Source organism: Lepeophtheirus salmonis, chromosome 9, assembly GCF_016086655.4.
Source record: "Lepeophtheirus salmonis chromosome 9, UVic_Lsal_1.4, whole genome shotgun sequence".
NCBI classification, from domain to species: Eukaryota; Metazoa; Arthropoda; class Copepoda; order Siphonostomatoida; family Caligidae; genus Lepeophtheirus; species Lepeophtheirus salmonis.
The window spans coordinates 12,038,715-12,052,706 of NC_052139.2; the positions used below are offsets into that span (position 1 = coordinate 12,038,715).

Sequence of the window (13,992 nt, forward strand, 5' to 3'; positions counted from 1 at the left end):
CACTGAATAACTTGATAATTTTTGCAGCACTATATACAAATTGCAATGCCTTTTAAGGTTTTTTAAAATAATTTGTTCGTAGAAATGAACGATAATTAGAGTAGGAATAAAAATAAAGTTAATCTAGACGGAATTTTTGGAAAAAATCCTTCTACCTTGCTTCTGTTTTGACGGATCACATATAACATGTAATTAATTACCTAATCGTTAAATAGTTACTAATAGTTACAATTTTTCTTTGTTCATTATCAATGATAATTCATCATGCATTTTTCAAAAAATCCCCCTATAAGTGAATATAAATCAGAGTATTAGAAGCTTTGCCTAACATATATGTATAGCGTAAATCTCTTAAGGCCACTAAATAATCCCATTTGTTAATACCTACACAGGGAAACTAAATGGCAAATACATATTTTCCATGAATTGACAACTTTATTATAATTAAATTTAACAGTCATAGTATGGACATAACCAATAATGTTTTGTAATTTTTAAAATAACAATGCCTTAATAATAAAAAACATATTAACTTTTTAATTATTTTTATTGTAAATATATTTATATTAATGTAAATGTTCTTTTTTTTTTTACTTTTGACTAAATCATTGATTAAAAAATCCCTATTCATAATAATACAATGATGTTCTCATTTTAAAACAATGCTTCAAGGGATTGTTTGCTTGTTTTATATACTTATATGTAAAGAGTAATCATGATGAAGATATTTAAATATTGATAAAAAAAATAAAAATAAACAATTTTTTTTGATAGAGTTGTAAAAAAATAAGACCTGCAGAAATGTTAAAAAAACAGAAAAATAACCTGGTCACCCAGATATTTTGAAGATTGTTGTAGAAGAAATGAGCTTAAATGTTATGATGCTTCATTTAACTAACTGTGAGCAGCTTAGATATGAAAGTTATAAATGGTGAAGGGCGACATCGGAGTTATTCCTGGACATGTTGGCTTTAGATACGGAGTTGTATTTGTGTTTAGTTCCTTTATTTCACAGCTCATTGCTTCTAATTTAATATAGCCTCATGAAAGCTATACTGCTATCCTTCCAAACATTATACAAATTTTCAGGGTGACTACTTAAAATTTAGGTCTCTTTTTTAAACCCTACCAATAGAAAAAATTGATTTCAAGAATGGATGTGGATAAGAAAGGTCGTAATTTTTTTGAATTATTGTTCAATAAATTATTATGAGTAATTTTGTGTACTCCCGAAAATTGAAAATTAATTAACTATTTAATTCATTAAAACACACAGAATAGATTTGATCCATTTACATAAATTCAAATACTAGCCTGGTATGTTAAAAAAAAAAGAAACTGAACATTATTTCCCAGACAATTTTAAGAATGTTTCAGAGGAGAGCAGCCTTGCTGTCATTCCGTTTCATTTAATTATATGCAATTAGGAATTACTCCAATATTACTCCGATTCCAACAATTCCACCACTTATAACTCTACAACTGTTACTCTCCATTAGGAATGAGCTCACACAGTTAATATTTAGATGTTATTTACTGAAAAATAGAAGAATTAATATAACAGTTTAAAAAGATAAAAAACCTGTTCAGATTGCAAGAACAAAAAGTATCATTCTCGTATAAATTCATATTTTTTACAACTTTAATAATATATTTTGGTTTTTATATTTATCCCTCTTATCTAAAGTGTTATTTTCATTTATTTCAAGCCCAAATTTTTATAATATTATACCTTTTTGAAGTAAAATATAGTTAAGAAAAACATTTTTATGCAATGTATGCAAAATCTGTATTTTTTATGTGGCCTGTCAACACAACAGCATTCTAGAATAATTTTCCTCAAAATTGAAAATTGGTTGTATCTTTATTTTTCGACAAATTACCGTCAATTTTTATTTAAAAAATGATTGTTTTTAGCCCTTAGGAGGTGCAGCAAATTCCATCTAATCTAGCCACAATTCATAGTTACAAAAAATAATTCTAAATTGATAGGTAGTATTTGACATCAAATGAAGATTCTACACTATACGCCATTCAAATTTTTGGGTCTCATAACAAACCCAAAAGCTTAAAAACAGAGCTTATAATTTAATACAATATGGCATACACATATGTATTAATGAAGTAAAAAAATCAATTAGAATTTTTGATTTCAAGATTTTGTTCAAGGTTTTTTTTATGTTGACGTACCACAAATGCAAAACCTTTTGTTGAAAGAGGGGGAAAGAGATTGAATTTATATGTAGGATAATACTATATTATGTACATATGTGCTTACTTAATTTGACAAAAACTTTAATATAAAATAATCCGATCTATTGCACATTTTAAACTAATTACTAATTTTAAGTAAATATATCTACAATATTTTCCTATTTTCTCTCCAAAACATACAAAAGTAGAAATAAACATGTAATCTCAGTAAGTATTATTGGGCAGATGAGCCTAGATTGATGAGTAAGACTTTATTACAAAGCATTTTTGTAACATAAAAAATTCCATAATAAATCAAAAGTAATGCTTAGTGGTGACTAAGACATGCTCTATACATGAAATTTACTAATTTTCTTCGAAGGGCAAGGGATGCTTCACCACACTTGACTAACAACTTGTTGTGAAATTTGTTGAAAAAAAACAATAACATCATATAATTTAATGTTTTCATACAATTATAAATTAACAAATTAGTGTCTTGTATAAGAAATTTTAAATTAAAAAAAAAAAAGTAACGTGTCATTTTTTATCTTATTCTAAAATTTTCCTTGTCAAATATGGAATTTATAAAAATAACAAAAACACTTCATCAAAATGATCAAAGATTTTTTATCAATTACATCTACCCTGGCCACACAAAAATTTTCAAAGTTTATTTGCAACAACAAAATGATATGTCCAATTTTGTTTTTTTATTTTACTAAAATTTTATCAGTCTAATTAAAATTTCTAAAAATTACAAAAATATTCTATTAAAACTGTCAAAGATTTGTCAAAAACCTACAACACCCTTACTATACAAAATTTTGCAATTAAATGTAATTGTCAGGGTTAAAAAAATTCTAAAAAAGAATTAAATTTTAAAACGTTATAAAAAAAAGATGAATTGGTCTAAGTTTTTTGTTTTCTTATAATAAATAAGTTATTTGTTAAATTGTGTGTGGCTTTACTTTTGTAAAATTTTAATTGTAAATTTTGGGAAGTATAAAAATAACTAAACCATATCGTAAATTTACACAACCGATAACAAAACCAAATTTAAAACAAACAAAACAAGTTTTCTTCCTGTTCTAAAAAGTTTAAACTGTAAAAAAAATCTGTAAAACAAATTGGTGAAAGTATTTGTGTTTTCAAAAAAATCAGTTATTTGTCAAGTTTAGTCTTTTTTTATTTTTATAAAATTTTATTCGTCAAATTTAGCATTTAGGAAATTACAAAAACATCATATCAAAATTGTCAAAGATTTGTCCAAAAGCTATATCCCCCTGATTATAGACAATTTAAAAAATTAATTGTCTTATATACCAAAAATTATATTTGAAAATAATTCAAAAAAAGAATTACACAATAAAATTTTTGTAAAATATAAATTTAACTTAAAAGTTTTCAAAAAAAGAATTTAATTTAAAAGTTACGAAAAAATAGTTATTTGATCAAAGTTTTTGTCTTCTGTTAAAAATATAAATTATTATAAAATATTATTTAAAATATAATTTTTGTCTTTTAATACTTTTATCTAAAAACTAATTGCCATTTAGGGGGAAAAACCTTCTATCAAAGATTTGTCAAAAAATACCTGGTAAAGCAAGAAGCAAACAGGTAAACATCGAAAATGATCAATTTACAATGCACTCAGGAGAAACAATTATCTTTGACTCAACATGTGAAGTTTTGATATTCGGTTGTTTCAAGAAAAGGAAACAAATATACTTAATGTATACTGCCAACTCCAAGAGAATTTCTAGGTCTCTTTGAGTAATTGTAATACTATATATAATGTATATTTATAAAATATTCTGACTGCTAAGCAGTTCTTTTCGTAGAAATTCTTTAAATTTGTCAGAGTTACCATATTTTTTTATTTTTACACATGCAGAGGACATATTTTATAAATCACGGTTGTTGGATTGGTAGGGAATTATTTACTCTCTGCTACTCGCGTAGGGATAAACGATCAATTCTGCCTTCTACTGTGAACAACTTGAACGCTGTTGTTCGAACAGAAGTGGCCAGAATTGGTAAAAAGAAGATAAATTATGTTTTAACCAGACAATGACAGGCCGCACACATCTTAGATGACGGGCCAGAAGCTCAAATAGGAAGTTCTTATATATACACTATATAGTCCGAACCTGATACCAAGTCCTTACCATCTATCCTTTCTATACCCCACGCATTTAGGATACAAATTTGGCCTCTATAGAGGCCTATGAAAATTGGTGGTCCATGTTTTTTTGCCAATAGCGACAAGAGCTTCTACAAGAAAGGTATTATGAAGTTGAACTCTCGTTGGCATCAAGTTAATAAAACAGGCAAACATGGCTAAAATCAGATGATTGTAATAATTGAAATGAAGTGAAAAATACGAAATTACTTTTTCTCTAACATATTATAAAAGCATAAATATTTTTACATTATTATAATTTGCTGATTGCAATTTTTTTAGTTCTATGCATATATTTGAATTATCATATGTAGTTTATAGAAAATATTTTTTTTGTAGTATTACTTCAATCAAATATTATTTTATCTTCATTTTGTTCTGTACAAGTTTCTATGTATTATAAATACATTTTCTTCTACTAAAATTTTCTTATAAATAAAAACGTTTCTTCCTCATTATAAATCATAAGATCAAATAAAACATGTTAATTAATAAGTTCTTTGATGCTTCTAATCATCTCAAAAGAAGTATAGTTAGTATATTTATAATTGAGATAGATAAAAGAACCATTATTGAAAAAACAGTCTTATGAAAAATATTATAAAAATAAAATGCGCAAGAATTTCGTATGCATGAATAACTAAACCTTTCAGAGCTTCTTAATATTATAATAGTAACTAATGACTAAACTTAGGATTTTGAGGGATTTTTTTAGCGAAATGAGCAAAAAAGGAGCGCTAAATTTTTGAAAAATGAGTACCCAAAATATTGAAACTGTGCAATTTTTAATAATACATTTTTTTTTTTAAAGTTGAAGTAATATCATAATTTAAATATTTTGTCTTCTTAATTTTTGATTTCAATCAGTTTTGGTAGTTTTAAACATATTAAAAGACTGTTCAATATCAATATTAGTAGTTGGAGAAAATTTGAAATTAGTGAAAACTTCAAGAGTCTAGTTATAACGAGATAACTCTTCACCACCACGACTGATAATACACACATACTTTCGCTTAAATGAAAGATCAGGATTTTGCAATTTGAAGGAATAGTATTTTTCCTTTGTTGCAAGATTCAACAGTCAATTTTGGGGGAAAATTTCCACTTACTCTAATTGGCTGTTGTGGGAATCTGACTCCTTTACAAATCTGCACTTATTGTATAATATACATAGGTTTCACCTAAAAAAAGAAAACCCAATCAAGGAATGTTTTTGTAAGTGGATGTTCCCTCTAAAAATATAGTCAAAGAGTAATCAAAAGCAATTGTGAAATCTAACTAGTATACAAATTTTCTATATTTATTTCATACCAGCTAAGAAAAGTAAGCAATTTTCACACAAATAAGGAAAATATGTTATCTCCTGAAGAATAAAGAGAGAAGCGTTGGATAATATCAAATAACATATATTCAGGATGCAACTTCAAAAGGCAAGCCCCTTTTCAACTAAAGTATTATTTACATTCACACGGCTCACTTTTCTAAACATACCAAGATGTGATGTACATATTTTCCTTCCCGCTGTTTTCATTAAATTCTTTAAGTTGACTCTTGGATAATTTAAAACAGCTGACTTTACGGAGTATGAAATCAAAAAGATATTACATAGGAATTTGATCTTCATATTAGTATGTATCAATCAGGGCCTACGTTTAGAATTTGTGACATTTTATACTCTGGGATTCATATTTATTTTAATAAAATTATCATTTCAATGTGTAAAATAATTAACAACTATCATTTCAAAAATAATTAACAGATGATAACCAGAAAAGTACAGAAAGCTAATAAAATATGTTCATTTTTATTATTATTTTTCTTTTCCCTTTTAACAGTTGAGGTTAAGAGTGTATAAAATAGCTAGTATTGATAGCCGTTATAAAGTGATCGAGGGGCTTTTGTTTCGTATATTTAGATTAACAGCTGTTGGTAGGATATATGTTATGTTTATTGTTTTTTCTCTTAAATTTTAATTACTTATAATAAAAAATAACATAAGACATCATATCTGCGACAGCTGACTGTAAAATACGAGTTCATCCTTTTTTTCCAATTAGTCACACTATCTTTTTCTATAACTATTCAAATTTCAAATTATTTATGGGACATTAAAGTTTACATTGGGAACTTTTACTAAATATTATAAACTCTATAAATAATAGATAATTGTAAAAATAAGCTATCAAACTTTTGTAAATATTAAAAATAATTATTAATCTTTAAAATAACTATGTATTGATTAGATTCTTATATTCTTTGGATCAAGTCACCTTTTGAAGGAATGCTACTTTGAATCAAAAATATTCAATGAGTGGTATGGAGTTATAGTGACAATATATATTTTCATAATATAGTTTTCAAATGATATCACAGATCCGTAAGATATTAACAAATAAATCATCACTTTTTGGAAAGGAATCGTCGATTCTTTTCTCCTCTCTATTGATGTATATTATTCATGACAATATTTCGGCCCAGAACACGATCTGCGACCGTAGACCGAAATTTAAACGTTTTGATATCGTGGACAAATTTTTTCGCATTAATCTGAGAATTTTTCTTATCCTGATTTATGAGTTGTCCAAATATGATTTATGTAACCTATTTAACTTTATGTGATGATATGGTAGGTTGTCGTTGATGCAAGATTGAAACAGACATCTAGTTATCAACAATACATCTATACGATTGGTGAAGAACAAAATTTTCTATGAGCCCTGTCCAGACCGAAACTCTTTAAAGAACCGAACTAGTTCAGTCCACTAAAAATAGTAACGGTCTCAGATTAGTCACGGATTTTCAAACCTTAACTCAAAGTTTATTTTTAATCTGTATTGTTTAGAGTTCAATCATGAACGCAAATTTATAGAAATAAATGACAACAAAACCTTTCACTTACGAATAATTTTCTTGAAGTGGACTTGGTCCTATTGCAACATTATCCGTACCATAGCGATTGGTTCTAATCCAATAAAGTGTTTTGGCTCTATGAGCTAAACCTGGTGAAAATCGACACTCTAATTGAACATTTTCTTTTTCTAAAACATCCATTGTTTGGAGTGCTTTATTCAAGGAATCAACATTCCAAACACCTGAAAGAACAAATAAAGAAATATGTACATTTATACAATCAAATAAAATGGTACTAATAAATGATATACTTAAGTGCATGAATGCATCAGAAATGAACAGGAATTGCTGTTTATATCAAGAGTCTATATATATATATATACATTAAATATGTATATATGTTTTTATTTTATTTGTAAGATAAGAAAATTCTCAAAAGGGAAATTTATAATATTTATGTAAACTTAAGAAAATGAATAAAACAAAAAAAAATTCATAATGAATTATACCTATGCATGCATATTTGGTATATCTATACATTAGGGGGCTTGTATTGTATACTTAACACTCCGTTTGTGAAAATCCTTTTGAGACGTAATTAATCAACAGGGGCTAACCGTTAAGCCAAATATAAAAGAGTTTTAAAACATGATACACAGTTGACATAGACTAAAAAAACGCAAATTACTCTAAACAACTTTAGATTTGATCATGAATAAGATGTAATTTGTGATTATTATAGTTCGAACATTACTATTTTATTTTTGATACAACTTTCTATGAAATATTAATTACTTTTAACGAATTTTAGTGCTAAAAATGCACGCAAAAGTTTTGATGAAGTTGAGTGTGATACATAGAACATTAGCTGATATTATATTGATAGCAATGCATATACCTTAAATTGAAAAAAAAGTTAATATACAATGCAAAAAACCACTTAAAAGTAGTTTCTAAGTTATCTTCACGATACCTCACAACTAAAGGTACATGTGTATAAAAAAAAAAATTCACACCTCGCTGATCGGTTATGTTCATTGCCGGAAAATGTAGACAAGCTCGTCTTATAGAAAAATAGAATTAATGAATAATTATATTATCAATCTCGTCCATATTTAATATCAACCTTTGTTTTTTAGATAAGTTAAATATATTTAGGAATAATTTATTTATACAGAAAATAAATAATTAAGCAATAAAATATCGAAAAAACTTGAAAAACTAAAATAAATCTATTTAAAAAACAATTTAAAGATATACTGCATCGAACCGCGTACTGTGGTTCGTACCAAACCGTGGGTATAGCATACAGATCTAACCCTAGTAGATACACAATTTAAAAACTTTATATGGTGGATTTTTAAACTTTAAAAAGCGGGGGTACTAAATTTAATCTACAATGTTTTTTTATATCTGTACGTAATTGCCCTGGACTTTATTATTATTATATTTATATTATATTTTTTGCTTATCTTCTGTATATATATATAAAAGAGAGATTGTGTGTTTGTGTGTAGATGTCCTTTATACGTTCCCACAGCATTGAACCTAGGAGGCTGAAATTTTGCATGGGTCTTTCTTTTGAGCTAGGACAGGCTAAGACGGGGTGTCGATTTTTGGGGAATTTATATATTGAGGGCATAAGCTATACCTAAAAACCATTTGTTATAGCTCAAGGAGACTAGATAGGGGGTTCAGCTATTTATCAATAAATAATTTATGGTCTGTAAATAACTATTCGAATTACTACTTTTTCTAAATTTATTCAAAACCAAAAAAGTAATGGGCTAAAAAAGAAATCATTGAAAATTGCAATTTCTTTTATTTAAGGTGCAAAAAAAAAAAAAAAATGAACTTCCAATGAAATATGCGATCAGTAAATGGAATAAAGTTTGTAGAAATTTGTCTGTAGATTTATTCGTATGCATATAAATTTGTCAAATAAAAATTGATGTTTCATTGAAATATCTGTAAGTCTATTTATAATATTTCCATATTTTCCCTTTTATTTTTTTCATTTTTTTATCAAACGTCAATTTTCAGTTTTTTGAGAAAAAATGCCAAAAAATGATGCTATTTGCGCAAAATTTTAAAGGGAGAATTTTTAATTTGCAGAACATTTCAAAACATATTGTTTGTAATATTTGCAAATATGAACCAGTCATCAAGTGTTATTTTTTCGACAACATTATGCAATTTGGCATCTCTAAAAAAATAAAGACTTTTTAGTTAAAATTATCAAAAAAGCCCAACGGCTCAGCCCCTCCCCCCTAAAAAAGCACCCCTGGGTGACGTTACCATTTTATAGTTTTACCTTCCCTCTTGAAAATTTTTATTCTGCCTTTCGTGCTTACAGTCAAAATAAGTATTGTGCCTTAATGTTCCTAGAAAAAATTGACGCTATCTAATTTTTTCTAAGCACATTTTTAGGATAAGGCAAAACATTATATGAATATTAATTAAAGTAAAAAATATTTGGTTCAGTGAAGTTTGATTATAAAGGGAACAAAATGGAAGGGTGGAAGAAGTAAAATATTGATTGTTAAGGACCACCCTACTATATACCTATATTTAAACATTTTTCTCATTCTTAATATATTAAAAAACAAAAGTACAAACTTATCAAAATTCAATAGGTATCTGATTTAACCATAAAAACCATTAAAAGATTTGCACTTTTTTTTAAAAAGGGTGTATAATTTTGATATTTTTTATGATAAAGTATATAATATATGTAATTAAAAGATGCTTCAATATATCTTCAAAAGTATTCATTAAGAAAAGGATAATATATTCAAATGCATTGATTAAATTTTTTTACATTAATTAATGATCAAAGACATTTTAAAATATACTTTATTCATTTAATGTAAGATTTGAAGTTGATTTGGAGTTGATTACATACATTTTTGGACATATTTTTATTAAGAAAAATATCATATGGATTTAATTATATGGTCCAAGTATTATTTATTTTTATATCCCAATACCTTTGATTAAAAATGATTAAAAAAATTCTAGATACACGTGCATAAATGAAAATTGCAACTAAAATACCTTCATAAAACTAACATGATAATTTGCTATGTATTTTGCTGTCAGCTGCCAACTTTTCTGCTTCTTTCTTCGTTATCAGTGCTCTAAACGTTAATTAATTGAGTTCGAAAAAGTAGTAATTAAGCTGTCAACACTTCTGAACAAAGATTTAATCCTAATTCCAATTTTGTAAAAAATAAAATTGTCGGACTACAGTTGGAGGAAAACTTGCTATATTCAATAAAGGTAACGACTTTGTACAAGTTGGGTAAATGTGACATCACATAATGACGTCATGACACATCCAATATATTTCATGTCATTTCACTCTTGAGCAGTGTTTAATAGTTATCATGTCCCATAAGATACACATAATTGTATCAAAATATCAAATATATCAAGGTACTTTATTTTACCTCAAATGTTTAATAGATATCACTTTCCATCAATCTATACAATAAAATATGATTTTATTCAAATTTGACCATTATTTATGTAAATATGAGTAAACGCGCTTTACTATAAGCAGATCTAATTTTATTCTTGAAGAGATGTAAACATGACTTCTCCACAATATAATCTAATAACTGTTTAACAGAATATATTATATCATTTTTCTTTATCCAATATCATTTTTGTTTTGAATGGTTCATTATGCGTCACGTCCTGATTCTTTGAAACTATATCTTATACTCAAACATTAAGAAAATTACTTTCAACCCCTAAAGGTGATTACCATTTGCCAGAGCTTTATCAGTATTTTTTTTTTCTTGAAAAGAAAATAAGTGTAAAGAAATAACTAGTGCTTGAAAGACGAAGAGAAACATTGAGGAATTGTCTTGGAGTTATAAGTGTAAATCATTGTTAAACTTGGAGTAAAATTGACGATCAATACCTTAGTAATTCCCAAATATATCATATGGAGTGCAATTTGTAAATATTTCCTTTGTCTCATAGCTGGTTCCAGCTAATTTAATAAAACGTTATAACAGCTAAACTGCTTTTTTTACAAATATTCTTCAAATTTTCAGTGTGACCACATTAATTTTGGGTTTTTAAGAATTATAAAACCAGAAGCCATATATGTAAAACTTTAGAAATTATTATATCAGGTTGAAAAAAATATGGAAGCAGTAAATCTTTCTCTACAATAAATCGAAAAGGTTTGCGATATAACGATAGAATGTTTTATTTTCGCGAATATTGGCATTCCTTAAAGAAGGCATTTTCCTACTTACTAACAAGGTTTAATATTAAGATGAATCCTTGGAGACTAAGAATCGGCAACCTGTGGCTCTGAAGCCGCATGCGTCTCTTTCATCCTTATGCTGAGTCTCAATGATGGAATTCAGGTAAGAGTTAAGTTCAGTAAACCATTTTTTTTTTATTCAGGTTAAAGGGATGATTCATTTTAGGTTATGTTGAGCTACTCAAAGAATGTGATCAATACTCATCTATTTCTTTGAGAAAATATATAAATCGAGCGACATCCAGATATATAATGTACGACGAATGATAAATAAGTTTATCTTTGTCGTTCATCGGTTATCGTCCATGAACGATTTTTTGAATGATGAAAGATGAGCATTTAGGAACTAAACAATAAATTAGGAGTTTCTTTATCCTTATTCTAGATTGTTTTTGAGATAGTACACCACAAATGTCAATTTTTAAACTTGTTTTCTCATTATCAGCGTTCTAAATATTGATTGATTGCCCTCGAATTAGCTCATGTTAAGCTGTTAACCATTGACAACAATTAATATATAATAATTTCATATTTGAAATGAATGATAAACTACTAATTAATTGTGACCCTATTGTCCTGTTTCTTTTTACAAGGAGGGTTGCAATATATGTACAGTAAAAATAACGAACTGTATCTATTTGTAATTTTCCCCCCATAATTAATAGTCTATCTTTTTAAATGGAAAGAATATGTGACTTTGTATATCTGATCAGAATATGGAGGTCTTTTAAATAATATCTCTAGAATTGTTCCAAAATATCACAATAGACGCTTAAATAGGTCTTAAACGAGTCTTCACTTTTAAAAACCGGTTAGTATAGTTCCTAAATGTCACTGACTGGAAATTTTGAGAAATTTCGTATAATTAATCAATACAACCTCATCTTCAAAGTGTTTACACGAGTACACATTATTGAAATTTGCGTAATCAAGCAAATTAAATTAATGTAATTAGTTAAATTAAAGTCAATGTTTGTACACTATTGGTTAGATTTCATTATGTTCCCTGCAGTCATATCACAAATAAAAGGAGGATTTTTGCCACAGGATTTGATAAACCATGTAAAAACTATTGTTTGTTCTTAAAAATAATTCTTTGTTTATTCATTCATTTTCTTTGGAAGAAAATCATTTACTTGTATGGAGTCAAGTTTTTCTTTCTTTCTTTTTCCATTGTATTCTTTATAAAAGTTTGCTTAGGGTCAATTTATTTGTATAAATGCACTAATTCAATTTTTGTAAGACAAAAAAATAAATTTGCAACAATGTGTAAAAAGAAATAAGAAAATAAAGTAATTTTTATAATGCAACGAATGATGCTTACAAACCATACATACATACATATCTGTAGAGTTGTAAAAAAATAGACTTTTAAACGAGTGCGATACATTTTTCATTTTCCAAATCTGTTATCATTAAATTTGTTCAAAAAATGACCTGCCGGTATGTTAAAAAAATTTAAACGGAAAATATACGTGGTTACCCTGACAATTTGAATAATGTTTTGTAGGAGAGCTTAGCTGTCATGAAGTTTCAATTTATTAGCTGCAAACAGCTATGATAGGAAATAAATAAAAACAAATCCTACTCTGTATCTAGCAATGATATGGGCATTTACTCCAATGTCGTCTTCAGTTCTTCTCCGACTATTACAAAAACTTGCATTTACAATTCCTCAATCTATTCTCAATGTTACTCTTTACTATTAATGGGGACATGAATTTGTGATTACTTTATATTATTATGTTCCCTCCTCAAGAATTACAAAATAATAGATTTGAAAAATATAAAACTCAATTGATATCTGGTGCCTCTGTCTCATTTTATGAACTACTTGTCACTGAGATTGAATAATGAACAATATTAATAAAACTTACTCTTGTACTCGTACCAACTGTTAATTTTATTAATTTCCTTATCTCCACTTTTTTCTTGCAAGTTGCAACCCTAGTTATAGTTATTTTTTTAATTTTAGAAGAAAGAACATCGAAGTATAAAGTATGCAATAGGCCATTTGCTCAGGAATGATGAAGATGAACACTTAAGATTTGTCGAATAGTAATAAGTATAAACTATTATTGGGCTCAAAGTAGAATTAAGGATCGACATCAGAATCTAAACACTTACCCCAAATTTTTTTAAAGATGGAGAGTGGCATTTTTGTTCATTGTCTTTATCCTCTAGCAGTTCTCAACTAATTTAATTACCAACATTTCCTTCAAAAGTTTGCCACAAAATAAAAATTTGAAGAAGAGAAAACGGCTTTTAAAATTTTCTAATTTTTGAGTCCTCATCCTGTAGAGTTATAAATTCTAAGCATTTTTTGAGTATAAAAGTTTTGTTATTGACAACCTGAACAGCATTTTGTACTCTCGTAAGCTGTTGTTATTATTATTTCATTCTTGAGAAGATAATTTCTGTGTATAATATAAATTGTAACCATATGTGTGTGCTCATGAATGACAGAGAGTAACACTGA

At 27.1% G+C, this 13,992-nt stretch overlaps 1 protein-coding gene across 1 annotated transcript in view; it reads right to left on the reverse strand.

Moving 5' to 3' along the window:
• LOC121124374 (hemicentin-2) overlaps positions 1-13,992 on the reverse strand; it is a 256,662-nt gene that overhangs the window by 64,043 nt on the left and 178,627 nt on the right. The window contains exon 2 of the mRNA XM_071891276.1: positions 7,278-7,470. Within this exon, the coding sequence (XP_071747377.1) occupies positions 7,278-7,470 (193 nt within the window). The remainder of the gene's footprint in view (positions 1-7,277; positions 7,471-13,992) is intronic.